The sequence below is a fragment of the Podarcis muralis genome, chromosome 17 (genome assembly GCF_964188315.1).
Source record: "Podarcis muralis chromosome 17, rPodMur119.hap1.1, whole genome shotgun sequence".
NCBI lineage: Eukaryota > Metazoa > Chordata > Lepidosauria > Squamata > Lacertidae > Podarcis > Podarcis muralis.
In genome coordinates this window covers 35,846,891-35,874,819 of record NC_135671.1, presented here as the reverse complement: position 1 = coordinate 35,874,819, position 27,929 = coordinate 35,846,891, and the positions used below count along the sequence as shown (strand labels likewise).

The window sequence follows — 27,929 nt, the reverse complement described above, 5'->3', positions numbered from 1 at the left end:
AGACATGGATCACGTTCGCAACCCCAGCGTCCACTGTATTAGTACAGTGGTACCTTGGTTTACAACCATAATCTGTTCCGGAGGTCCATTTGTAAACCAAAGAAGCTTGTAACCCAAGGTGCCCTTTCGCCAATGGGGCCTCCAAATTTTTTTGTTCATAATCCCCCCAAAATGGGTTGTAATCCAAAAAAAGCTTGCAAACCGGGACACGCACTTACGGGTTTGACGTGTTTGTGATCCAAAACGCATGCAAACCAAGGTGCCACTGTACTTCTAAGGGCTGTGAACGTTAGTAGGACCAAAACTCTGAAGAGAGCTCCTGATAAGGAAACAGCAGCAGGGATCATCTCTGGATCTCTGGACCTTGACAATGCTCATGCTGTCCAGTCAACTTCCACTTTGGTTCACCCTGAACTCAGAGATGAACTCAGACCTCAGTCTTGGGATTCCATTGTTTCCATGCACACTCAACTTCCATATAGGTCCCTTAATTTATACAGGCCACTGTAGCGCAGTGGTAGAGCACTTGCTTTGCATGCGCAAGGTCCCAGGTTCAATCCCCACCATCTCTAGGTAGGGCTTGGAGAAACATCTGTACCATGCAGTCAGAGCACACGCCTTGTCCCAAAGACTGTGGTTTATTAAGGGTACTGGGAATTGTAGTTTTGTGGGTAGTAAATTACAGTTCCTAAGATTCTTTGGGGAGGAGAAGTCATGTGCTTTAAATGTATGGTGTCACTCTGAAACCCTGGAGAGCTGCTGTTAGCAATACTGAGCTAGCTGTGCTAGTGTCAGCTTCCAGAGTTCAAATTCTGACCCTCAGTTTGGGGCCTTGCGGGTTGGAAGGTGAGGTTGTGTGGTGGGGAGGGGCTTTCCTGCATGAATCAGATGACTCTGGGGTGCTTGCTCAGGTTTTCCATCCAGCTATCCTTAACTTCCGGCCAGTTAAGGAGCAGCCAGTGTAGTACAGCTGAGTCAGATCTGAGTTCAAGTCCCTTCTTGGTCATGAAGTTCACTGACTTATGTTGGGCCAGTCACTGCCTCTCAGCCTAAACTACTCCACAGAATTGTTGTGGGGATTAAAAGAAGAGCGGGAGAACCATGTATGCCACCTTGAGCTCCTTGGAGAAAAAAGGTGATACAGAAATGCAACAAACAAACAAACAAACAAACAAACAAACAAACAAACAAACAAACATGTTCTTGCCTTCTGTTTGTGGAGGAGTTATTGCCCTGCCTCTGTCGTCCCTGTGGTGAAATCCCCTTCCTGTACATGTTATCAGCTTCCTCACTGCCACTTTACAAAGTTCCTCCCTGTCATTTTCTGAGGAGATAAAATCTTCTTGAGAACAAGGAGCAGTGGCTCATGATATCTGAGTTCTTCCATCAGCCCATGTGCTCCAAAAGTGCATTTTCTGTCCAGGAAGGTGGTGATGGGGAAATGTATTTCAGGAATGACCTAATTTCTTTGAAATTGTGAAAAAATGAAATTGTGTTTATTAGCAGCAGGTCAGGAAACAACAACAACAACAACAACAATTTATTATTTCTACCGCACCCATCTGGCTGGGTTTTCCCAGCTACTCTAGGCAGCTTTCAACAGAACATTAAAAACAGAATAAAACTTCAAACATAAAAAACTTCCCTAAACAGGGCTGCCTTCAGATGCCTTCTAAAAGTCGGATAGTTGTTTCTTTCCTTGGCATCTGATGGGAGGGCTTTCCACAGGGCGGGTGCCACTACCAAGAAGGTCCTCTATCTGGTTCCCCGTAACCTCACTTCTTGCAGCGAGGGAACCACCAGAAGGCCCTCGGTGCTGGACTTCAGTGTCCGGGCTGAATGATCGGGGTGGAGCCAGACAGTCAATAGTCCTGGTTAACTCTGCATTCCAGTGGGCCACCAGGGCTACCAGGGAATCAACTGAATCACCATCAGTGTGGGATAAAACATCCCCTACCATTCTCTGGATTCCATTTGGATCCATTAAGTGGTGGGAGCAGACCATCCAAATTGGTTCCACCTCCTTGCAGAGGTAAAGGGTCATGAAGAAGTCCAGTTGCACCAGGAAGTGATCCAACCATGGCACTTCTTTTGTTTCACTTTTACTTAGTGTCAGATCACCCACATCCAAAGAGGTAAACACCAGGTCTAAGGCATGTCCACAACTATGAGTTGGGCCAAACTTATTCAGGGACAGCCCCATGGAGGCCATGCTTTCTACGAAGTCCCGAGTGGCCCCTTGTAAGGTCGTGTAGGCATGGATGTTAAAATCCCCTAGGACAACCAAACTAGGTGTCTCCAGGAGAACATCCGCCACGACCTGAAGCAGCTCGGGCAGGGAATCCTTGGTGCAGCGGGGAGGTCGGTCCACCAAAAGGAATCCTGTACTGCCCCTATTGCCCAGCTTCCAGAACATGCACTCAGAGAACTGGGTCTTCCCAATAGGACGCCTGGTGCAAACTAATGAATTCCTAAAAATCACTGCAACCCCCCCCACCTGTATGACCTGGGTTGCTGTGCGTAAGAGAAGCCTGGTGGACAAGCAGCAGCAAGAACAGGCCCATCTGCTTCAAATAACCAAGTCTCTGTTACACATGCCAGGTCAAGTCCTCCATCCAGGATCAAGTTGTGGATGACAACGGTCTTGTGAATCATTGACCTGGCATTGCATAGCAGCACCTTAAGGTCACTTGGGTCTCCTTTGTTGATTCCAGTATCCTTCCAGTCAAGACCAGACCCAGAGACAGGGATAGTCTTCAAACAACGACTAAACCTGCCTCCTCGGTAATAACATGGTCTGCTATTAGCGTAACTCCTTGTTTGAAGCTTACTGGGCTTTTCATGAGTTGCAGGTTGTTTCAGAATGAGCCACTAGAGAGAGATGTTGCACTCCTGATTGAGGCCGACCATGGAGCAGAGATTTGGGTGATGAAAGAGAACAAGATGCCTACCAGGGTGGATTAGCAGATGAAACTATTGGACTACACGCAGATGGGGAGACTAACTGGGAAAATCAGAAACCAGGAGGACGTAAACTTCAACAAAGAATGGGACAAATTTATATTATATTTGAAAGACCATTGTAAACACTTGAACTCTTTAGTAGGTTTTAAATAACTCTTTTGAAACAGATTTTGGACACAATGGAGGACTGTAAACTGGATGGACTTTTAATATGCAGTTAAAAAGTTACACAAAGAACCCACAGAAGGGAAGTCGGAAGAATCTTGTGTAATTTTTTTATTATGGATGAATATGAATGTGAATGAATTTGTAAAACCAAATAAAGATTATAAGAGAGAAAGAGAGAGAGAGAGAGAGAGAGAGAGAGAGAGAGAGAGAGAGAAAGAAAGAAAGAAAGAAAGAAAGAAAGAAAGAAAGAAAGAAAGAAAGAAAGAAAGAAAGAGCCGCTCTTGAGGCTTCGCTTTGGTTGCACCTGAGGTGTATCTGAAGAATATCTGAAGGTGTATCTCTGTTGTTTCTTTTAAAATGCATTCAGAGCCTAGGGCTTGCCAGTCCATAGGTAGGTCAGTGGTTTGAATCCCCGCGATGGGGTGAGCTCCCATTGTTCGGTCCCAGCCTTTGCCCACTTAGCAGTTCGAAACCACATCAAAGTGTAAGTAGATATATAGGTGGGAAGGTAAAAGGCGTTTCCGTGTGCTGTCTATGGACAAATGCTAGCTTCGCTCGGCCAGTAAAGCGAGATGAGCGCCGCAACCCCAGAGTCGTCCGTGACTGGACTTAACAGTCAGGGGTCCCTTTACCTTTAATAGCTATAGCAGTGTGTTATCAATGCAGGTCAAGTAATTCATTTTTAAAGTTAAAGGTATTTTTGCCTCTGGACAGGAAAACAATAATCTTAGGCTATTTGAAATATAAGTCCCACCCAGTTATGTCCATAGCAGATTTTGAAGGGCTCTGTGAGTATTATTATTATTATTATTATTATTATTATTATTATTATTATATCCTGCCCTTCCTCCCAGGGTAGCAAACATTAAAAGATTAAATCAGTACAATAAAAAAAACACATTTAAAACAATTAAAAACAACTTAAAAATGTTTAGAATATCTAAAATTTTTTTTTAAAAAAAAAGCAACAACAGACCCTCACAGTTATTAATTTCATGGCCAGTATATTTCAGCCATCAAATGCCTAGGTGAACAGGAATGTTTTTAAATTTCTTATAAATTTCAATAATGAAGGAGACAGATGCACTTTGCCAGGGAGGGCATTCATGAAATCAGATTTAGGGAATGACCTGCCATGTGTTTGGTGTGCATGACATATTGAGGCAGCCCCATGGTTGTCATGGCACCCATGAGGTCATGAGCCGGCCCAGGCAAGGCAGATTTGACATTGATAGTGAAGTTCTCCAACACTAAACCAGAGAGTGCCTCTGCCAGCTTTGTCAGGGAGGTTGTTTGGCACCTGAATGAGATCCCTGTTCTGCCTCTGCTACCCAGCACCAAGGAGAAACCCTCACATCCAGCTCCCAGACAGGCTTCCCTTCTGTGGAGAACAATGGAATTTCTATGGAAGTTCCTTCCCATCCCTCTGACGTTGACTGGTTCTGCACAGAATACCCAGGTGGGAGAGATGGGTAAGGTCAGGCCCTTCCAGCTCACCTTATAAGACAGCCTTCTTTATTTTTTTGCAGGGCTTTATTTATTTTTTAAAAAAATTAAGCGCTCACCAAAACAATTAAGATGCCCAGAGCTTTCCTCGTGAAGAAAACTTGCATTTCTACCGACAAGAGGAATTGGAGCAAACTTCCCCGATGAAGAAAGAGGCGAGATTTACGTCCCAGGTAAATCTTGGAGGAGAGGGATCTGGAGTGCAGCAAAAAAACGGCAGCGGCAGCTTTAGAATTAAAAGCCTTTGCTTTCGAGCGAGTTTTAAATTTTATTTATTTATTATTTGATTTATTTTTTTAAAAAAATGGTTTCGAGATGAAAATGCCTCTGGGGTGGGGGAGGAAAGGAGAGGACGGAACCAGGTGGCGCATAACGGCCTCCATTATTGGAGGGCAAACTTACAGGCTCCTTCGGGGCTCCGGCACATTCTGGAGAGGCGCCGATCCCCACCCACTTCGTTTCCTGGAGGAAGGAGGGGGGTGTCTGAGGGGAAACTGGGAGGAAGGGGGAGCGCGGTGGGTGAGGAGCAGGAGCAGGAGAAGATCATAACTCCGTTCCCCATGAATCACCTCCAGGCAAAACAAGGGAATTGCTGCCTTACTTATTGCAACTCCCACACAGACCTTTTCTTGGAGCGGATCGCACCTGCGCAGCGCGCTGGGCCATCCAGATCTGCCGCTCGCCTGAGAATGCTGGGAAAGGGCAGTTATGCGCGACCTATAAGACAGCCTTGATGACTGTCTACCAACCAATGGTGTCCTTCAAAGATCCATGCTCCTCCGACTCATGCCTGATCTCTCACGTCTCTCACGACGCATCTCTCACGACTGATCATCACAGGTTCCCCTCCTTCCCATCACGGCTTGACATTGTGTGGCTTCCCCAAAGCATTTCTTACTTTCTCCAATGCTCTGTGAAGGGCAGCTTTCATGTCTGCATTCCTCAGGGTGTAAATGAAAGGGTTGAGCATAGGGGTCACCACAGTGTACATGACGGTGGCAATCTTGTCCTTGTCCCCAGAGTAGCTGGAGAGGGGCCGGAAGTAGACTCCGATCGCCGAGCCGTAGAAGAGGGTGACCACAGTCAGGTGAGATGCGCAGGTTTGGAAGGCCTTGCTCCGGCCTTGGGAAGAAGACACCCGGAGCACAGCTCGGAAGATAAAAGCATAGGAGATGAGGATGAGGATGAAGTTCCCTATTACAATGCTGCCACCTTCGTAGAAATTCAGTATCTCGTTGAGTTTCTTCTCAGAGCAAGCCATCACCAGCAAAGGCTGGGAGTCGCAGAAGAAATGGTGGATGTGGCGAGGGGAACAGAAAGAGAGCCTGGACATCAGCACAGTGTGGAGCAAGGAGTGGAGGTGGGCCAGCAGCCAGGCAATGAACACCATCACATGACACCGCATGGGGCTCATCACCAAGGAATAGTGCAAGGGCTGGCAGATGGCCACAAAGCGGTCAAAGGCCATGGAGCCCAGGAGGAAGTTCTCAGTGATGGCGAAGGCCACAAAGAAGTACATCTGGGCCAGGCAGCCAGCATAGGCAATGTTCTTGTGGCCTGTGTGAAGGTTGCGCAACATCTTGGGAATGGTGGTGGAGGTGAAGCAAACATCCACCAAGGAGAGGTGACTGAGGAAGAAGTACATGGGGGCATGGAGGAGCTGGGCATCGGAGCGGATCAGGAGGATAATCAGCAGGTTCCCCAGCAAGTTCAGCAGGTACAGGGTGAGGAAGAGAGCCAAGAAAAGGCGGTCCTGCTCTTGCCCACTGGACAAACCCAGCAGGATAAAATCAGGCTGGCTGGTGTGGTTCTCACTTTCCATGGGTTTGAGCTGGGGAGAGAGAACCACAGAAAAATAAGCTGAAAGCTGGGAGGGGTGCAATGATAGGTAGCTCACTTCAGTCCATCCAGCCACCATCATGTAATCCACGCTGACTCCCACCCAAGCACATGGCCTGACAGCTGTCCCCAAGTTTACCTCTGGCATCTCCTTTAGTTAAAGAATTTTAGATGGCAGAACTGCCCCATTCCCTGGAGATCCACTGTCGGACAGGCTAGGCTAGTCATCTTCGATCTTTTCAGACCTTCAAGACCAGTCTGCACCACATACCCCATTTTCAATTGTTATATCAGGAGTGGGGAACCTCTGGCTTGCAGGCTAAATTTGGCCCATGAAGGTTTGCCCAAAATACCTTCTCTGCATCAGCTGATTTATTATACACTTATCTGGGAGAAGGTCTCAAAAGCTGGTGGGAATTAAAATGGGATATAAACACTGAAGAGGATAAATGGAACAATTTATGGATAAAAGCACCATATAAATCTCTGTCAGCAACTACTAGGGCACATTCACTAAAAACTGTGCACGGATGTTATTTAACACTGAGGTGCCTACATAGAGCACAATAGCTCTCTATTATGTTGGAGATGATGCCAAATCGTAGGTACATACAAACATATGAGATGGGAATGTTTGCAAAAACTGAAGGTGCCAAGGGGAAAGGAAAAAACAAGATGATTTTTTACACTGTATGGGGTGATTTTATTAAATATACACAACAGAACACGGACGAGAAATACCTACAACATTTATTGCAATGTGGTATAGACACAGCCCAACAAGACAACGACAAAAATCCACCATACATACACTGTATTCCTGCACATGGCAGTAAGACCTCTGACACTGATTGCCTGAACTGTCACATCACAAAATGTTCATGAACCCTCTGAATGCGCAGAGAGGGAGCAGCAACAGAATGCGCACCTTCTTAGCTTCTGTGGCAGATGGAAAAAAACTACACACTGGGCTGGACTGAAAACCTAGTACAGAGTTCAGTGATAGGAAACTCTGTGTGGGGCAGGTGAGGATTGAGGAAAAGGGAATGAGATGAGGATACAGATTAGGGTGCTTGAGGGGGGAGGTGCAGAACAGGAAGTGGACTGAGAAGTATGGACCTAACTGAATAGGAAGGAAACTGATGTCTAGGGGCAAGCAGGGTTTAAGGGAATTGAGGAGCAACAATAAGACAGAGTGCTGTGAGAAAAACTAAAGCAGCCCAGAGGCAGTTTGGTTGGGTTGGGGCTGAACTTCACATCTTGATGTGGCTTCAGTTTGCAGGCTTTTTGCTACTATTATTTTGATGAGACTGCATGTGATTTTATGGTTTTTATGTTGATTTTATTGTACCTTGCCTTTGGAGCTTTTTACTGAGAGGCAGTATATAAGGGCTCATCTACACCTATCTTTGCCCTGCATTGCTAGGCACAGGTCTGGGCTTTCCAGACCCATGTCTGAGCACTTTCTTTTTGGCTCGGAACTTTCCTTGTGAAAACCTGCTCTTTACTGCTGAATCGGATCAAACAACAATCCACAGAAAACCCCAATTGCCATTTGTTCTGATTCAGCTGTAAAGATCAGGATTTCTCAGGCAAAGGGGGGGAAGTCCTTGGACATGGACCGGCATAGTCTAGAAAGCATGGGGCAAAAAGAAAGTGTGGATGAGCTCTAAGGCTTGGGAAAGAAGACCTGAATAGCCATTCATGCCAACCCCTTCTTGTACACAACTGTACATGTACCCACAAAGGTCTCATATGTTCACCCCATTTTTAAAGGGGGCTAAGAAAGTAAATAGAAGGATTGGGGAGTTTGAGAAAGACAGAAGGAAGAGTCCTAATCCAGCCTCCCTCCTTATTTCCTACGGCTCCCCCCCCCCATACCTGCTTCCACCTGTCAAATACTGTAGGAGTTTCAGCTGTTTAGCCCTTGGGATCCTGATGGTATTAAGAAGGTGGTGGCTGCAGCACCGCTTCTCTGTCTGTAACTGGGAGAGCAGATACTGTAGTGGAGACTCAGCCTTCTCCTAAAGTCATAGGCACGATGCATCCTCAGCAGAGAATACTGTAATTGGAATAAGGAGGGGTATATGAGCTGTTAATAGTCAATGCAGCAGCTAGTGGCATGCATAGCACAACAGGGTTTTGTTTTTGTGTTGTTGTTTTTAACAGGGTGCATCACATCAGCTAGGGACTTGTTAGCAGAATAGGGTGGCCTCAGTGGAATCCCACTCCCCAAGTTCTGCACTTATTTGGACTTCAGATCGGACCATGTATGTTCAAAATAGTGGAGAAACACAGTCTTGAAATCCTGCAGGACTTTCTGTCATTTTCCAAAGTTTGTAAAATGCTATACACTCATTTTCATGTTTCCCTTTACAATAACCCTATGGTGTGGTTGTGGGGGGGGGGGAGGTTGGAGCCTCTGGCCCTTCAGATGCTTCTGAACTACAATTCCCATCATCCATGGCCATTCACTGTGCCTCCTAGGCCTGATGGGAGTTGTTGTTCAGCAACGTCTGGAGAGCTGAAGGTTCCCCGCTCCTGGCCTTGGGGTAGCTCACACTTATTCTCTTTTGGAGAAGGTGGACTGAGCTCTAAGGCCACTCAAACGAGTCTATTGTTGAACTGCAATTTGATGCCTGGATCCTTGGCTGTCCATAGCCACTGGACCATCATCTTTGGGTATTTTCTCTTTGTGAGGTTTCTCTCCCTGGTTCCATCTTGATGCATGGGATTCCCACCTCTCAGAAGCAGCTGAGGGAGAGAGAGCCTGATGTTAGAAGGAGGCAGATGATTTCAGCGGCAGTGGGATTAGGGAGAGGGAGGAGGACAAGGAGCCCATTGGACCAGGGAAGGAGGCTATCAGCAACTCTTTGCAACACAGAACCAGAGATCAGAACCCACAGCTCATTCACACCTCGCTGTTAATACCCTGAGAGGGTCCATAGAGTTTCAATTCAGGACAGTTTGGTGGGGCAGGCAAGGGGAATATTTGTCTTCCTTTCTTCTCTGTTGAGTGATTGTAAAGGTAAAGGTAAAGGTACCCCTGCCCGTACGGACCAGTCTTGACAGACTCTAGGGTTGTGCGCCCATCTCACTCAAGAGGCCGGGGGCCAGCGCTGTCCGGAGACACTTCCGGGTCACGTGGCCAGCGTGACATCGCTGCTCTGGCAAGCCAGAGCCGCACACGGAAACGCCGTTTACCTTCCCGCTAGTAAGCGGTCCCTATTTATCTACTTGCACTCGGGGGTGCTTTCGAACTGCTAGGTTGGCAGGCGCTGGGACCGAACGACGGGAGCGCACCCCGCCGCGGGGATTCGAACCGCCGACCTTTCGATCGGCAAGCCCTAGGCGCTGAGGCTTTTACCCACAGCGCCACCCGTGTCCCTGTTGAGTGATTGTATGTATGTCTTATTGGCTTATCTGTGTTGGGATGTCTTTGTTTTCAAAGAAAGGTTTTGTGTGAATGGCCACAGTCAATTAATTATTCTTTATTCTATATTTATTTCATAAAACAACAACATGTAAAAAAAAAAATACCTCAAAAGGTAAAACAGTAAAAATTAAGAAACAATTACAAATTCTACGTGGGGCTACCTTTGAAGGTGACTCGCAAACTGCAATTACAGTAATCCAGAATGCAGCAGCTAGACTGGTGACTGGGAGTGGCCGCCGAGACCACATAACACCGGTCCTGAAAGATCTTCATTGGCTCCCAGTACGTTTCCGAGCACAATTCAAAGTGTTGGTGCTGACCTTTAAAGCCCTAAACGGCCTCGGTCCTGTATACCTGATGGAGCCTCTCCACCCCCATCGTTCAGCCCGGACACTGAGATCCAGCGCCGAGGGCCTTCTGGCGGTTCCCTCATTGCAAGAAGAGAGGTTACAGGGAACCAGACAGAGGGCCTTCTCGGTAGTGGCGCCCACCCTGTGGAACATCCTCACTTCAGATGTGAAGGAAATAAGCAGCTATCCTATCTTCAAAAGACATCTGAAGGCAGCCCTGTTCAGGGAAGTTTTTAATATTTAATGCTGTATTGTTTTTAACACTTGATTGGGAGCCACCCAGAGTGGCTGGGGAAACTCAGCCAGATGAGCGGGGTATAAATAATAAATTATTATTATTATTTACATCTGTACATCATAGACTTCAATTCATTGTTGTCGATAGACTAAATCGTCAAAAAACTCATAAAACACCAGACATTTTAACAATAATTTTTCTTCCAAAGCGTCTGACCTCCCGTCCTTTCCATATTTCATACATTTTAAATCTGTTGCATAAACATATCTACTCGTTTGGTAATAAAGGAAAGATATCTATGTCATTTTCCTTTTACATGAATTATTTACAGAGGTTGTTCAAAGGCTGCTGCCGAATTTAAGCTATAGCAAATGTTCTTGAGGTAATTCTTGAAAATTTTCCAATTTGAAATAAACTCTTGCTTAGGCTTGTTTTTTATCTTTTCTGATAGATTGTCTAGTTCGGTGTATTCTACGAGCTTCATTAGCCACTGTGATCTAGAGGGGATTTTATCACTTTTCCAATGTGTAGCAATGAGTACCCTCGCAGCTACTGTGGCATATAGAAAGATCCTTCTTGAATTCCGGGGAATATTGGAGCCCATAATACCAAGTAAGAAGGATTCTGGCTTTTTAAGAAGAGGTGCTTTTAACATTTTTTAAAATTCTAAATAAATATCATTCCAAAAGACTTTGATCTTTTTACACACCCACCACATTTGATACATGGTACCACCTGGTTCTCCACATCTCCAGCAGGTATTTGGGACACCAGGAGTGCAACATCTCTCTCTAGTGGCTCGTTCTGAAACAACTGCAACCCATCATAAGCCCAGTAAGCCAAAAATAGACCAGAATCCTGCAGCTATTAAACACAATTTCACTTTACAGTACTGTCTTGAGAGTGAGGTATTTCCTGGAACACGTTTCTTTTCCATCCCTGTGGCTTCTGGGATGATGCAAGAACCAAGCTCTCTCAATTCACTACACCTTGTGCTCAAGATAATTCTGTCATTTCACAAAGATCACAAGGAGAAACTTCGTTTAGTGGCAGCGGGGAAAGCGATGACATGTACAGGCACCGATTTGTGCAGGGGTTGAGTTCTAGGTCATTGTGCCTGATGGTGGAATGTGCATCAACTGGCCCACCCCGTTAAGCCCCACACCCTTTCCTGGCCACTTCTGGGTTGCATGTCAATTGGACGCATATAAATTGGTCGCTGTCTCTACAACAAATTGCAGAAAAGTCCCTGGTTAGAATAGAATAGAATAGAATAGAATAGAATAGAATAGAATAGAATAGAATAGAATAGAATAGAATAGAATAGAATAGAATTTATTGTTTATACCCCACCCATCTGGCTGGGTTTCCCCAGCCACTCTGGGCGGCTTCCAACTAAGTATTAAAATACAGTAGTCTGTTAAAAAGCTTCCCTAAAGAGGGCTGCCTTCAGATGTCTTCTAAAAATCTGGTAGTTGCTCTTCTCTTTGACATCTGGTGGGGGACGTTCCACAGGGCAGGCGCCACTACCAAGAAGGCCCTCTGCCTGGTTCCCTGTAACTTCGCTTCTCGCAGTGAGGGAACCGCCAGAAGGCCCTCGGTGCTGGACCTCAGAACGATGGCGGTGGAGACACTCCTTCAGGTATACTGGACCGAGGCAGTTTAGGGCTTTAAAGGTCAGCACTTTTCTGCTCGGAAACATACTGGTTGGGATAAAGAAGCAAATATGAGCTCTTAAGAATCAATGGAGCAGCTAGAAGCATGGAACACAACAGTTTGTTGCTGCTGCTTTTTTTACAGAGTAAGATAAAAGGTAAAGGACCCCTGCATGGTTAAGTCCAGTCAAAGGCGACTATGGGGTTGTGGCACTCATCTCGCTTTCAGGCCGAGGGAGCCAGTATTTGTCCACAGACAACTTTCTGGGTCATGTGGCCAGCTTTACTAAACTGCTTCTGGAGCAATGGGACAGCGGGATGTGTCTCAGAGCGCATGGAAATGTCGTTTATCTTCCAGCTGCAGCGGTAGCTATTTATCTACTTGCACTAGTGTGCTTTTGAACTGCTAGGTTGGCAGGAGCTGGGACAGAGCAACGGGAGCTCACTCCATCACTGGGATTCGAACCGCCTACCTTCCAATTGGCAAGCCCAAAAGGCTCAGTGGTTTGGACCACATCGCCATGCGCTACCTATTTCCCCCATTTTACAGAATACATCACACCAGTTTGAGACATGTTAGCAAAATGGAGTGGCCTTGATGGAATTCCACTTCCCACACTCATTGGACTTTAGACTGGACCATGTGTTGTGTTTGATCAGGGTCTTTCATGAAAACAATAAAAAAAGTGAATGTATGATTAAAGGTAAAGGTAAAGGTACCCCTGCCCGTACGGGCCAGTCTTGACAGACTCTAGGGTTGTGCACTCATCTCACTCTATAGGCCGGGAGCCAGCGCTGTCCACAGACACTTCCGGGTCACGTGGCCAGCATGACAAGCTGCATCTGGCGAGCCAGCACAGCACACGGAACACCGTTTACCTTCCCGCTGGTGAGAGGTCCCTATTTATCTACTTGCACCCAGAGGTGCTTTCGAACTGCTAGGTTGGCAGGCGCTGGGACTGAACGACGGGAGCGCACCCCGCCGCGGGGATTCGAACCGCTGACCTTTCGATCGGCAAGTCCTAGGCGCTGAGGCTTTTACCCACAGCGCCACCCGTGTCCCTGAATGTATTAGAGGTAAAGTAATATTAGTTTCCTGCCCAGCTAGTATCCTTTCTTTCAGCAAGTACTGATTCTGGTCACATCATTCACTTTACTCTTCCACAGTGTGAGATTTCAACTTGTTGATGCAGCTCCCACGCTCTTCTCCACTGAATATATAAAAGTGACCCAAGGTCTTCTTTTCGAAATTTGTCATTTAGTTTAAGAGATTTTCTTTTTTCTGGCAACTCATATTAAACTTCCTTTGCTATAAAGTAACTGTATATCCCAGTTGCTCTCATCACCCACTTAGGGCCTGCCTCCCCTAAGGCTACTTAAGTTCACTGTAGATTAATTGTAATCTTACTTTTAAAAAGTTTGCTCATTAACTTTTTCATTTGTTTACTTGTAATAATTGGCTGACAGCAGAGGGCGTCTCCTTAGGGGAATCTGGTAGAAAATTAGTTTTATTAGTGAGCAATTCCATAAGGGTTAATTAATAGAGATTTTGTTTTGACTCCAGCACCCCGTGATGAGACGTGTGTATGTTGTAGCAAATCTGCAGGGGACTAAGTCTGATGGTTAGAGTCTGATGGTTTCCCAGTAAGTTAAGTATAACAGCTATTGGCAAATATCCTCTCGTAAGTCTAAAACAAAGAACATTAAAAGCTAGCTTTTTTGTGGCATGAGACTCCGTAGCAAAAGCTCACATCATCAGTAGGTATTGAGAAACAGTGGGTATATGATTTAGAAAGAACTTAATCAAAGAGCTCTCAAAGCCGTGTATATGATAAAATTGTAGATAAATCATATCAGAAATCCACAAAAACTATTAAAAACAGGTATATGTAAAATCACTAAAACTTTTAAAATAAAACTAGGTAACTAAACTATATGGCTGGCTAGGCTTGCTGATAGATATCTACCTGCGCTCCTGCCTGACACACACACAGGAGCTGATAGCTGATGTTAGCAGACAGAATGGCTGGATACTTAATTCTGACTGATAAGTAGGGTCATCAAACTGTATCTGAAAATTTTAAAACCCTGAGGTCTTGGGAGGTGTATGTGGCTTGCCAGCAGTCGGACAAACATGTAATTCAAGAGCTCCCCTCTTTATGAGTAATAAATAGCATTGATAGCTTTTACATGGGTACTTAAATCAATTCTTCATAAAACACCGAAGAGGTGATACAGGAGATTGGTTGAGAGCCATTTCCCCAAAATTAAGCTTAATGACAAAAAAATAGTTTGGCCACTCAGAGCAGTTGAATGAGGATGAAGAAGCTGTTGTGCTCAAAGGTGTGTGTGCAGATGTATTGAAAGTTTGGAAATTTAACACTACCTACCTCCTTTAAATCAACATGTCTGAATTGAATTGACTGAAGACTTATGCTTCTAATAAGCACTGAAGACAGTGCTTATAAATGGGCTGTCCCCATCAGAAGCCAAACTGAGTATTGGACAAAGAAGGGGAAATGGCTAAAGCCACAAATATGGCTATAGAACTGGGCCTCTAAGCAGCAACCAGAACCAAAGCGGCTCATGACAGCTACCAGAGATCTACAGGTGGTCAGAAAGAGAAACAAAACAGGCTTTATCCCGAGACATCAGCTGGCAGAGTCCATCATCAGGGTCTGGAATGTTTGCTTGCTTTGCAAGCATCCAATCACCATATTAAGGTATTTGATAGCATAGAATGGCCCTTTATGAGCTTGTTCTTTAGATGCTGGATGTTGGAGAGTCTTTTTAACTTAGTAAAACAGAAAAACTCAGAATCAGTGGTGGTGATAAGAATGCTGGCCTCAACTGTGTGAGCAAATCCAAAAGTCAAAGGGGTAAAACTCGGGGGGCTACTCATGTTATTAATCAGTGTGTGAACATGATACTGCTGATTATATACTTTAGAGAGGGATCTAAAAAGTTGTGGGAGTCAAAGTGCGAGACAAAGACTTGAAAGCAGAAAACCTACTGAAGGGAGGGAGGGAAGCCACAGGCTCGGCAGAGCAGAAGGATTTATGTATGTTATTGGAAATACTGTTTAAGGAGAAAATAATAAAAATTTATATTTAAAAAAAAAGTTGTGGGAGATCTTGTGTCTTAAACCAGGCAGTTTCAGGCACCTGAGAACCATAGTTCCTAAGACAGTTTAGGACAGGACTGTTAGACAAACATGGCCTATCAACCCCTCTCTGTCTGATGTTGAAACATTCCCCAGGTCACACCCTGCACTGGCTCTGCTTTGCATCTTGCGTGTTTTTGCTCAGCTGGCAGAGCATCACCCCTAACTCCTCATAATACAGTGGTGTTATAGGAAAACCCTTGGGTTTGCTTGGCTTGCCAAACAAATATACCAGCCAGGTATATAGGAGCAAAACAGCAGCCTGTAGGCCTATGTTCATTCAAAAGACTGTTGCAACAGGACTTCCACCCACCTCATGCAAGAAACAGGGAAAAGCCTAGAACAAAGGATGGCTCCTTTTTAAAAAAAATAAGTTTTCCCTTTTACCCACAAACACCTTTTGTGAAGCATCATGCATACATCATAAATACACCATACATGTCACAAACAGGGAGGGGTTTGTGGCAGAAACCAGTTCATCAAGTTTGCCCCCAACCCTCCCTTGCCCTCTACTGCACACCCATCAAGTGATACAATGGAAATATTTACAAGTTCCTGGTTTTCCCCAGCAGGTAATCACACTTCTTTGTCCTGAACTAGAGCACAATCCATTCTTGGATGGTCTGCTATTGTCTGTGGGATGACTACCTGTCTGGCACCCATTTGCCAGGATGCCAGTGATTATCTCTTGTGCAAGAGGCTGCTGTGTATGTGATCCTAGGTTTCAAAGATTATGGCTTTCCCAAGTCCCCCCTTTTCCCTGAGTAAAATGAATTTGGAATGGCTCGATCTGAAATAGGCCTGATTGTATATGAATATTTGAAGGTTTTGATGCAAAAGGAAAGGTGAATACTATGTAACCTTGAACAAGATACAATGTAGCAAAACTGTGGTGGGTTTATGGGGATATTTACAAAATTTAATGGTGTCGGTTTGGGGGACGGTCCGGGGGTGCAGCATCCCATTTAACTGGAAGCAACCCCCAACCTTTATAAAAATTCTGGTAACAATGGTCTTTTGGATATGTTCCAATACATGTCGTAAGACATAAAGTGTTTGACAAAGAATGCATTCTGGGAGGAAATAAATCATGTCTCTAGGCAGGGCCTGCCTATAGAGCCCCTTGATAGGGAAACAGAGCTCACAGGAGGCCAAGGTCATGAATATATAGGTGGAGCCCATTGTTTTGTCCTGGGTGGGCTGTGATAGGAATTTTATGGTCTTAGATATATGGTAATGTTCATAACTGCACATACATAGATCAACACAGGAAGACCTACCTGGAACCATTTTGATTCCTAAACTGACCAAATCCTTTCTCTGCAAGGTTAAACTGGAAAAGCCTCTCCATTGTATCTTTCCTCACAAATCCTGTCTCAAGGATATGTCTGTTTGAATAAGGTGTGAGCCTGTGACCTGGCCCAGGAAATAAGTATTTTACCACTACAAAAGAATGGCCAGGCTCCCCAGGAAATCCAATCAAGTAACTTGCCAGACAGGAGATAAACTGACAGGAGAAAAACAACATTTAAATTTCTGTGATGTAGGTGGGATGTATCTGAGGGGTGGTCTTAGGATACAAGCCTTCTGTGATGTATGCATAATGTTTCTGGGGGTGGTCTTGATCTAGAGAATGGGAATTTCAAAAGTCTTTATAAGGTCTTGCACACCATCTTTCTGGGTCCTCCTCCTCTCCTGCGTGTGAGGGAGTACCCTGTTGCAACAGATCAATAAAGATCAAGCTTACTAGCTGCTTTGCTTCTCAATATTCTCTGGTTGGCCTCTGTTATTTTCTCCTACCAATAGGGAACCTATGTAAGGACTCTATATGGGCTCTTGGATACCCCATAAGGGAAAAGGGCATATTTTTTATTTACAACAGGGCCCATAACTGAAGGTTGAGCCCAGCCATTTCAGATGGCCCCAGGGAGGAGTCCCATAATTTGAAGTCTCTTTGGGATGGTTTCAGTGAGAAGCACTGTATTTTGGGTCGGGGGGTGAGCAATAGAAGGAGCCCAGCAGTTTGGGTAGGATCCAAAGTATAGCCTGGCACAATAGGGTCATAGAATTAAGAATTGGAAGTGAACTTGGAGGTTATTTAGACGGTAGCAGCCAGCCAGATAGAGTGGGGTGGGACACTGTCGCTTACCTGGCTTCTCAATACAGTCATACCTTCAGCTTAAATATTTTCGGGTTGTGCTCCGCGGCAACCCAGAAGTAACGGAGCATGTTACCTCCAGGTTTCGCCGCTCGTGCATGTGCAGACGCTCAAAATGACGTCACGCGCATGCGCTGAAGTGGCGAAACACGACCCGCGCACGCGCAGACGCATCTTATGTTCACTTCAGGATGCGAGTGGGGCTCTGGAATGGATCCCGTTCGCATCCAGAAGTACCACTGTACTGAGGTTGCTGCCAGTACCTGGGAAAGTGAGAGGGAATTGTAACTCTGTGAGGGGTAAATAATATGGAAGTATGTAGCCTTTGGCTCGAGTCCACACGCTTCCTCTGCGCGCTCCTCTCAGGACTCCCGTCAGCTACCTGTAGCAGAGTGTACGCAGCGTAGAAACTGTTGCTGTGTGTGTGTGTGTGTAATAAATCAGGCTGCACGCTCGCGTTCTTGCTTATCTCTTTCCAGTCTTTAATCGTGTAGAAAAACAAATCATAAATTCAGCCCGGCGAAAGAGCACTCATCTTGCTTCCTCACGCCAGAAGAACGGAAACAGAACAACAACAGACACACAGAGAAACACTCCCCTCTGTGGACAAAGCCACGCCTCATAATGTGAGACGTCACTCAGAACTTCTTAACCCTGTAAGTTCTGATTCTCTCCACAAATAACAATGCCTAGAATTGTTTGAGGTTGGGAAATGTGCTTTGAATATGCTTTAAAGGTATAGTGTGCCTGCAGCCTACAGCTCCCACCATCCCCTACTATTGGCTGATGGGAACTGTGGGATAACCAACCTCACATAACCAACATTCTTAAGTCTAATTAATGCAGGTAGGAGTAAGCTGTCTTGCCAGGCATAGCTATGTCACTTCCTCTTACTTTGGGAAGAAATAGGTAATCAAGCCTTTGTCCAACACCCAGGCTGAACAACCTGAGAAGCTCAGTGTGTGAAGAGCTATGAGTGGGTTGCTCCAGCAAAGCCGCATGGCTCTCACCAGCCTCTCTTGAGTTCCTATACCAATTATTTAGAAACTTTCACCACCTTGTAACTAAGATACGTTTCACTGCTTGTGCAACTTTTCTGACTGATATATGGAAAATGACATGAAGCAGACCTTTGAAGAGTTTATAAATATACCAATTTTTAGCTTGCCAAATGTGTGGTCTTTTCCTATGCTGGAGGAAGAGGAAAATTGTGAACCACTTGGAAGGGCATGTTTTATAGGTTTAGAGCTCCATGCTTTACTTTGCTGCATATTTTGTATTTTTTAATCTCTGCTGGGGGTCTTTCACCAAAGATTACTTGCCCCAAACTTGGATCTTGGCATCCAGGAATTCTCTTTTCTCTTTTTTCTTTTTTTCTGCACCAACAGGAGCTGGAGTCCAGTATTATTTGTAGGGTCACAAGTTCCCCATTAGGAATAGCCTAATATATTTCCCATGAAATCTGAACCTCGTACTATTTTGACTGTGACCTGTACATGCTGATTCGAGATGGAGTAAAAACCAGGCTTCAAAAATCTGTGTCTCATTTTCTATCCATATCTCTCTCCCCCCCATATTTTTTATTGAGTTTGTTTAATAATACAGTTATTCATTTCATTCTTCAAAACACAATAAGATACATAAAGAAAAACCAGAATAATTCAACATCTTTGAAAATGACTTCCCTCCACCTCATTGCAGGTCCTTACTTCTTCTTTTTCTTTTTAACTGTGCCCTATTTCACCTTTTAATTCATTGATCTCATGTGGTGTACATTATCTGTCTGTTAAGTAATTTGCAAAAATTAATAAAATCATATTAGAGATTTTGTTTTGGAACAATGTTTTTTTAAAAATACAGTGGTACCTCAGGTTACATAAGCTTCAGGTTACATACGCTTCAGGTTACAGACTCCGCTAATCCAGAAATAGTACCTCGGGTTAAGAACTTTGCATCAGGATGAGAATAGGAAATAGTGCTCTGGCGGTGCAGCGGCAGCGGGACGCCCCATTAGCTAAAGTGGTGCTTCAGGTTAAGAGCAGTTTCAGGTTAAGAACGGACCTCCGGAACAAATTAAGTACTTAACCAGAGGTACCACTGTACTCTGTAACACTCCCACTCAGTTTTAAATTTATGTTTTGTTTTGTTTTGTTTTGTTTCTGATTGTCTCTGTCATCTTTGCTAGTTCTAAGTATTCACATAATTTAATTTGCCATTCTTCCTTCCTTGGAATTTTCTCTCCCTTCCAGTTTTTGGCAATCAACTTTCTTGCTGCTGTTGTTGCGCTCAGGAAAACCCTCCTCTTGTCATTCGGAATATCATCTGTCAGAATGCCCAGAAGGAAGGCTTCCGGTTTTTTCATAAATGTTTGTTTAAACATTTTTTTGGTTCCTCATAGACAATATCCCAAAAGTTCTTAATTTTTTTCACAGCCCCACCACGTATGGTATCCATTTTCTTGCACCTCCAGTATATGTTTGAATTTGTTTTGTACATTTTGGCCAATTTGCTTGGGGTCATGTACCATCTATAAAACATTTCCATAACATTTTCCTTTAGTGTATAACAAGCAGTAAACGTTACATCTTTATTCCATAATTTTTCCCAAGCAGCCACCTGAATGGAGTAACCAAAGTATACTGACCATTTAATCATCACATCCTTCACTTTTTTTTCTTTTTTCTTCCCAATCTAGCAGCAGTCTGTACATTTTAGGTAGTATTTTCTTTTTATTCTGTAATATATCTTTTTCAATACCTCTGTTGCAAACCCATTTTTCCGATCAAATTTGAAAATATAAATTAGTTGATGGTACTGCAACCAATGGGACACGGGTGGCGCTGTGGGTAAAACCTCAGCGCCTAGGACTTGCCGATTGCATGGTCGGCGGTTCGAACCCCTGCAGTGGGGTGCGCTCCCGCTGCTCGGTCCCAGCGCCTGCCAACCTAGCAGTTCGAAAGCACCCCCAGGTGCAAGTAGATAAATAGGGACCGCTTACTGGCAGGAAGGTAAACGGCGTTTCCGTGTGCTGCGCTGGCTCGCCAGATGCAGCTTTGTCACGCTGGCCACGTGACCCGGAAGTGTCTGCGGACAGCGCTGGCCCCCGGCCTCGAGTGAGATGGGCGCACAACCCCAGAGTCTGGCAAGACTGGCCCATACGGGCAGGGGTACCTTTACCTTTACCTTTACTGCAACCAATCTGTGAGGTGATGTCTGATTTCTTCAAATTTTCTCAATTTGAGTTGGTTTTGTTCCTCCTCTATAATTTCTTTATAGGTTGCCCAATTCCCCCCCCCCCAGGTTTTTCCTCTTTACTGAGATGGCCTCTAGAGGAGGTAACCACCAGGGTGTTTTTGGTTCCAATAGATTTTTGTACCTGTCCCACACCATGTATGTAAAGTGATTTCTGTATTATATGATTTAGAAAACCCCTGTGTGCTTTTACTTTTTCATAGCCTAAATAGACGTGCCACCCAAATCTATTGTCCCATCCCTCCAAATCCAATAAGTCAGTATTCTGCAAGATCATCCACTCTTTTGTTCCAGCAAAGACAGGATGCTTCATAGTAAAGCTTCAGATCTTGTAATGCAAAAACCCCTCTATCCTTAATATCAGTTAGTAATTTATGTTTAATCCTGGTTTTTCCCCCCTTTCCAAATGAATTTTGATAGCTCCCTCTGCCATTCCCAGAAGCATCCTGTCGTGTCCCCCCCCCCCAATTGGAATCATCTGGAATAGAAACAACATCTTCTATCAATAAACTATCATGCTTCCCTTACAAAAGCAGTCCAGCAAGGAATGAGAGATAAAATCTCTCCAGGAACCCCAAGATTAGTGATTTATCATGCCTTCTGATATTTAAATCTAAAACCAAATATAGGAAATGGCCTCCTTGGAGTTCTAAGCATTGATGATTAACTCAGATTGTCTATTTCCCAAGTGACAATGGGCTCTTAAATCCTTTAAGTGACCTCTGGATAGGGAATGGGAAAAGGGTACAATAGAGTGATTCTTCCTTAACATTGCTGGATATGACCTCTTCCAACCAGGCATTCACGTTTGGACAATGAAGCTCCCTCTTCCAACTCTATAAGGAAAAACTAAATGTCAAAGAAGTTGTTTAAAATGGACTCGGAGGCTGGGGTGGTGGTGGGGAGCAGGGATTTGCCCTGGTGATTTTACCAACACTTTACTATTAGAAGTTACAGATAGGTAGCCGTGTTGGTCTGCCATAGTAAAAACAAAAAAAATTCCTTCCAGTAGCACCTTAAAGACCAACTAAGTTAGTTCTTGGTATGAGCTTTCGTGTGCATGCACACTTCTTCAGATACGTATCTGAAGAAGTGTGCATGCACACGAAAGCTCATACCAAGAACTAACTTAGTTGGTCTTTAAGGTGCTACTGGAAGGAATTTTTTTTGTTTTTACTATTAGAAGCTGGAGTTGCTACTAGTTGCGGCCCCAGAATACCAGCAGAATTTAGCGATCAGTTGCTGCTGGAAGAATTGACAACCAGCTTGCTTCACTTTACCATTTAATGTTTTGAAGACAGCGCAGAAGATAGAGCAGGGGATGTCAACATGGTGCCACCCAGATGACATTGTACTACAGCTCCCATCCTCTGTGACCATTGGTCACGCTGGAGAGTAACAATATGAAGAGAGTGTAGACCAGTGATGTACTCTATAAAAAAGCAGCAGCAACAACAGCAATTTGTTGTGTTCCATGCCTCTAGCTGTTTCATTGATTCTTAGGAGCTCATACTGTATGTGCCTCTTCCTTGCAGTATCTTATTTCCCAGGTTACAAAAAGAGCAGTGCTGTGTCTTAATACAGTACTTCCAGAATCACAAGAGCCAAAAGGCTGAAATTCCAACAGTGTTTGACAGGTGGTATTACCCTGGTGGAAGCAGGAAGCAAGAAAGCCTAAAACAAAACAATACAGGAAATGAGGAGAGAGGCTCCTCTTCCTCTTCCTCCTGTTCTTCTCAGGCTGTTTGACTCAGACTCCCTCAATTTATTTTCTTAGACCGCCACAAACAGAATGAATGTCACAAACTGAGTGCCACAAACTGAGTGAATGTATGAGATCTTCGTGGGTGCAAGTACAGCTATGTACAAGAGTGGATTGGAAGGGACAAATACTTAACATGACGGGACTCAGCTACAAGTGCCTTGATCCTAACAGGATGTGGAGCAAGCACTTAATAAGGAAATAAAAATAATACATTGGTCTTCCACTCAAACAAACCCCCAAAGGAAAATTCAGATGACCATGTTTAAAAAATGGTGAGGAGCCTGTGAAGATGAATTGTCAACCAAGTATGGAGAACTGATGGCCCTTTTCTCATCCCTGGGCTGCTCTTCCACCTTCCATGATGACATCATATGTTTCTGATTCGAATATTCTCCAGCCCCTTCCTCACATTCTGCAGGGTTACCGTAGAGGCAGCAATGAACAACTTTGTACCATTGCCATTCCGTCGTCCACTTCTTACTGGACGCTGGATCCATGAGAAGTGCAAGCACTGCTCTCCATTGGTTGGTTTTATGTTCGTGCTATTTCAGCGCTCCTATCGGCATGGCAGGTTGGGAATTGTTCAATAAACTTGCCAAAACTTCAGTTACTCTTCAGTTCCCCTAACAGACATCTTTGTTTTCCTGGCACCTTTAATTCAGGCCAACTGCCCATGATTCCACAGTGCCTTTTGCATCATAACATTCTCTGGTCAGTTAGAATCTTGGTGGTTACTGTGGTGACAGCAGTAAGGTGAGGTGAAAAAGCAAATGGAGCTGAAAGCAAAGAGAGAATACGAGGTACTAGAAGGAACAAGGACAAATTTGAAGAATGGCCTCTGAAGCCTATCCCAGGTCCTCTCCGACACTACCTAAGTTGGTGCCCCCTTCTGATCCCCTGCTGAGGCCAGGACCCCATTTTGTGCAAAGGCTGGCACCTCTCTCGCTGCCTAAGCAACCATCTTCTTCTTTGTCTCAGAGACTTCCAGCCGATGTGGGAAATCCATTGTCAAAGCCATCAGGCTCACATCGACATGAAGGATGGAAAAAGATCAAACTGGAAGAATGCCCTTTCAAGCCAGTCTCCAGGACCAATCTGGTCAGCTTCAATAGAGACAGCAATAAACAATTTTATGCCATCGCCATTCCATTGCCCACTTCTTACCGGACGCTGGATCCATGAGAAGTGAAAGGACTGCTCTCCATTGGTTCGTTTTATGTTCGTGCTATTTCAGCGCGCCTATCGGCATGGCAGGTAGGAAATGGTGCCATCTAAATGTTCAGATGTTCTGCTTTATTGTCCCATGAAGCAGACAGAGAAGCCATCTGAGAAGTTAAGGGATTATAGCAGGGGAATGGTGTACATACATGGAAGTGGAAGCAAGAGAATAGGGAGAAAGGGGGATTCCTTTCAAAAGTTACCAGCCACAGTCCACTCCAGGTAGTCAGAGTCCCAGTACCACATATAGGGTTTAGATAAGCCACGACTAAGGTGTTCTTCAATGGGACTTAGTCTTGAATATAACTTTCACCAGATGTGCCGATCAAGTCTGAGGCGCCTTCAAAATCGCAGAATTGTTTCAGAACCACGGTCAACCTACATTGCACTTTATAGAATAAGGTACATTGCACTTTGTCCAAAGAAACTTACTAGCCAAGAGTTTCCAGGGAGCAACAACACAAAACATTCACTTTGGGAGGAAAAACAGTAGATCAATAAGTACATATTCATAAATTATCCACATTGATCCAGAGCCAAAAGCAAGTTGGTTTGATCCTGCTCTCATCTGAGAACCGGAAACAGCAATTGTTCTTTGAGAGGAGTGGCGTCCTTAGATGAATGATGCTCTTTGTTGCTCTTGTGACCCCTATCTCACCAAATTATATAAACAGGTGACTTTAAAAGGTGTAAGATTTAGCTGGTGCCTGTCACTTCACTAGGTATCCAGATTAACCTGGTCACACTGGGGGGGATGCCCTCAATGGGAGGAGAGTGTGGTAGGGCTTGTTATGACTCAAACTGGCCATAACTTCAGTTACTCTTCAGTTCCCCTAACAGACATCTTTGTTTTCCTGGCACCTTCAGTTCAGGCCAACTGCCCATGACTCTGCACTGCCTTTTGCATCATAACATTCTCTGGCCAGTTAGAATCTTGCTGGTTACTGTGGTGACAGCAGTAAACAGGTTCCTATGATCCCAGATCCATAGGTTCACCCTAAGGGATGCTGACTAGAATTGACACTGAGCATGGGTGAGGAACACTGAGGAAAAATTCACCCTCATGTTTACCCGGGGGAGGGGGGGACATAGCAGAGCATCATGAAAGACAGAATGTGTTATGGCAACATCAGCAGGGTGGCGCTATTTCTCCATGGAAGAGAGAGGGAGGGAGATAGGATGGGGAAAAGATTCCTCCCCAATGGGATCATAAGCAATTAAAATTATCCAGGGGTTGGAGTAACTACCTTATGTGAAAAGCTTGTGGCCTTTTAGTTCAGAAGGAAGGATGTTCCCTGTCACTCCTGTTGGTTGTATTAATTTTAGAACCATTTGCAATCAAAGTATGCAATGCTCTCCCTTGTCCAGGAATGGTTACAAACATTTTTGTTTTATAAATATTTATTTTCCATTTCCACTTTTTATAAATATGTTAACAAAAAACCGAAAATCTTTACAGATCTAATGTACCTTCCACTCAACTTCCCTCCCCTCCTTTCTCAGTTATTTATTCTATATTTTTTATTACTGCATGTCCAATTCAAATATATTTACTATTTCCCCCTTATTTTCCTCCTATTTCCCCCTTTATTATCTCTTACTGCATGTGTTTATATCGGCCCCAGTAATGTTTTGATTTGTTTACAATGTATCTTCAAATAGTCAATAAATTTTCCCCATTCTGTTTTAAAAAGTCTCTCTTCTTAATTTCTTATTCCTCTGGTTAGTTTTGCTATTTCTACATATTCCACATCACCAATCTTTTTCTTTTAGAACTGTTTCCTTCTTCCATCTTTGGGCATAAGTCATTTAAGCAACAATGGTAGCATACATAAGCATTTTTCTCTCTCTACTCTACCAATTATACTTAAAAAAAACTCCCCCCCCCTCCCCACAAAGGTACAGGAGTGGTTATAAACAGAAATGAACAAAAATCAGACCTCTTTGTAGATGATATAATTTTATGCACCTCTGACTCTATCAGAGCAGGCAAAATATTGTGCACAGAACTGGAACAGTTCCTCCGGGGTCTCAGGAATACAAGTTACTTTTAAGAAAGCAGAGGTAACATTTTTTCATACATCACCAAATATATAGCAGACTTTTACAGCAATGTTGAAGATTCCAAAAGCTAGGAAAAGTTTTAGATATCTAGGGGTACAAATTACCCAAAATTTGAACAAGTTGGGTCAGTTTAATTATAGTCAGCTTGGAAAGGTATAAATATGGATATAGAACAATGGAATAAATTAAGACTTTCCATTATGGACAAACTAGCTCCATCTAAAATAATGATTTCACCTTCTTCTTTTTGTTCCAGACTTCACCCAAAGCAAATGGGAAGGAAAACGGAGAAGAAACTGGGGTGTTCCAGAGTCCGAGGAATTAATGAAGATCCCCCTTCCGATCGCCCCTCCTTGCTGAGGCCAGCACCCCACTTTGTGCGGAGGCTGACACCTCTCTCGCTGCCTAGGAAACAATCTTCTTCTTCCCAAAGACTGCCAACCCATGTGGAACACCCATTGCCAAAATCATTGCCAAAGCCATCAGGCTCACATCCACAATGAAGGATGGCCATCCAGCTCTCAGCTTTCCTCACCAGATGTTGGAGACCACTGGCCACCATTGCTAGGATGGTGCCCACCAGACCTCACCGGCCAGCTGTGCCAGGTCAAACCTCCAGGTTCCTAAGCAACATCCAATCATCTGCAACAAGAGCTCAGCCCTTGCAAGTACAACCACCAACCTCTCCACCATACAGAGGGGATACTTTTATTCCCTGGAGGACACCTCCAGACGACCTTGAGGAATCCTTGCCAATAACTGAAGAACAACGGCCCATCCGAGAGGCAAAGAAAAGGCAAGCTCAGAGATGGAGGGAGGAGGCATCACACTGGACTTCCGTAGGGAGGGTGAAATGTTTTGTGGAGCGTGAGAAGGAAATGAACATTTCAACTTGCTATGGGTATCCATGGCGTTACTGAGGGGTCTAGGGGTTCCCTCCATTGACTAAGGTGAGTCCTTGCCTGCTCACCATTGGCATAGGCTGCTGATACGGGTCACACAGCATGCCAAGCGAGGAGTTGAAAATGGCGTTGGCAGCAGTAGCTTTGTTGAAGCCTCCAATTTTATAGCCAAGGTTGTTGTAATGCTGCTTGCAAGAATTGCTTTTATTGTTTTATTATATTTATTATCTTTTAATAGTCTCATAGCCTTTTAAGAGTTTTATAGTTGAACAGTTTGTTTTTATTAAAGATTTTCTTAGTTTAAAAAGTAAGTGCATTGTTTCATTTTTCAGGTTGTGATTTCTACAGATCAATTACATTTGATGTGAGATATTAGTGTTATATGCTGCATAGGATTGGGAAGAAAAAGAGGGGCAAGGGGTTGTGTGGTAAAGGTTATATTCTTTTATTTAGTAGTAGTAGTAGTAGAAGTAGATTTTATTATTATTTCCTGCCCATCTGGTGGGGTTTCCCCAGCCACTCTGGGTGGCTTACAGCATAAAATCATATTGAAATGTCAAACATTAAAAACTTCCCTAAACAGGACTGCCTTCAGATGTCTTCAAAAAGTCCAATAGTTGTTTATTTCTTTGACATCTGGTGGGAGGGTGTTCCACAGGGCGGGTGCCACTACCGAGAAGGCCCTCTGCCTGGTTCCCTGTAACTTCACTTCTCAGAGGGAGGGAACCGCCAGAAGGCCCTCAGCGCTGGACTTCAGTGTCCGGGCAGAACAATGGGGGTAGAGACACTCCTTCAGGTACACTGGGCCGAGGCCATTTAGGGCTTTGAAGGTCAGCACCAACACTGAATTGTGCTCGGAAGCATACTGGGAGCCAGTGAAGATCCTTTAGGTCCCGGCAGTCACTCCCAGTCATAGCTGTCAACGTTTCCCTTTTTTTAAGGGAAATTCCCTTATTTCAAATAGGATTCCTCGCAAGAAAAGGGAAAAGTTGACAGCCATGCTCCCAGTCACCAGTATAGCTGCAACTTGCTGTTTAAAGACATTTTGGCCTTAATCACCCCACTCCTTCTTCAAGGGTGCCAGACATGGCTGATCCCATCCACTTCCTCCATGTCCTGCAAAGAAAGAACTCTCATCCCATCTCCAACCCTATTGTTACCCCAATAAACTCATTATCATGTGACTAAAGATCCTCTTCCTTGAGTTCACCTTTCCATGGCACACAAATGGTCCCAAACTCCAAGAAATGC

General features: G+C 44.4%; 1 protein-coding gene across 1 annotated transcript; it reads right to left on the bottom strand.

Annotated features, from left to right (window-relative positions):
* Window positions 1-5,494: 5,494 nt before the first annotated feature.
* LOC114588103 (olfactory receptor 1E5-like) lies at window positions 5,495-6,460 on the bottom strand. The gene has a single exon (XM_028713033.2). It carries the CDS (start codon window positions 6,458-6,460, stop codon window positions 5,495-5,497), a length of 966 nt encoding a protein of 321 aa, XP_028568866.2.
* Window positions 6,461-27,929: the final 21,469 nt, after the last annotated feature.

Bases quoted from the DNA above. Each gene is read 5' to 3' on its own strand.
- LOC114588103 (XM_028713033.2), bottom strand. From the start codon at position 6,460: ATGGAAAGTGAGAACCACACCAGCCAGCCTGATTTTATCCTGCTGGGT.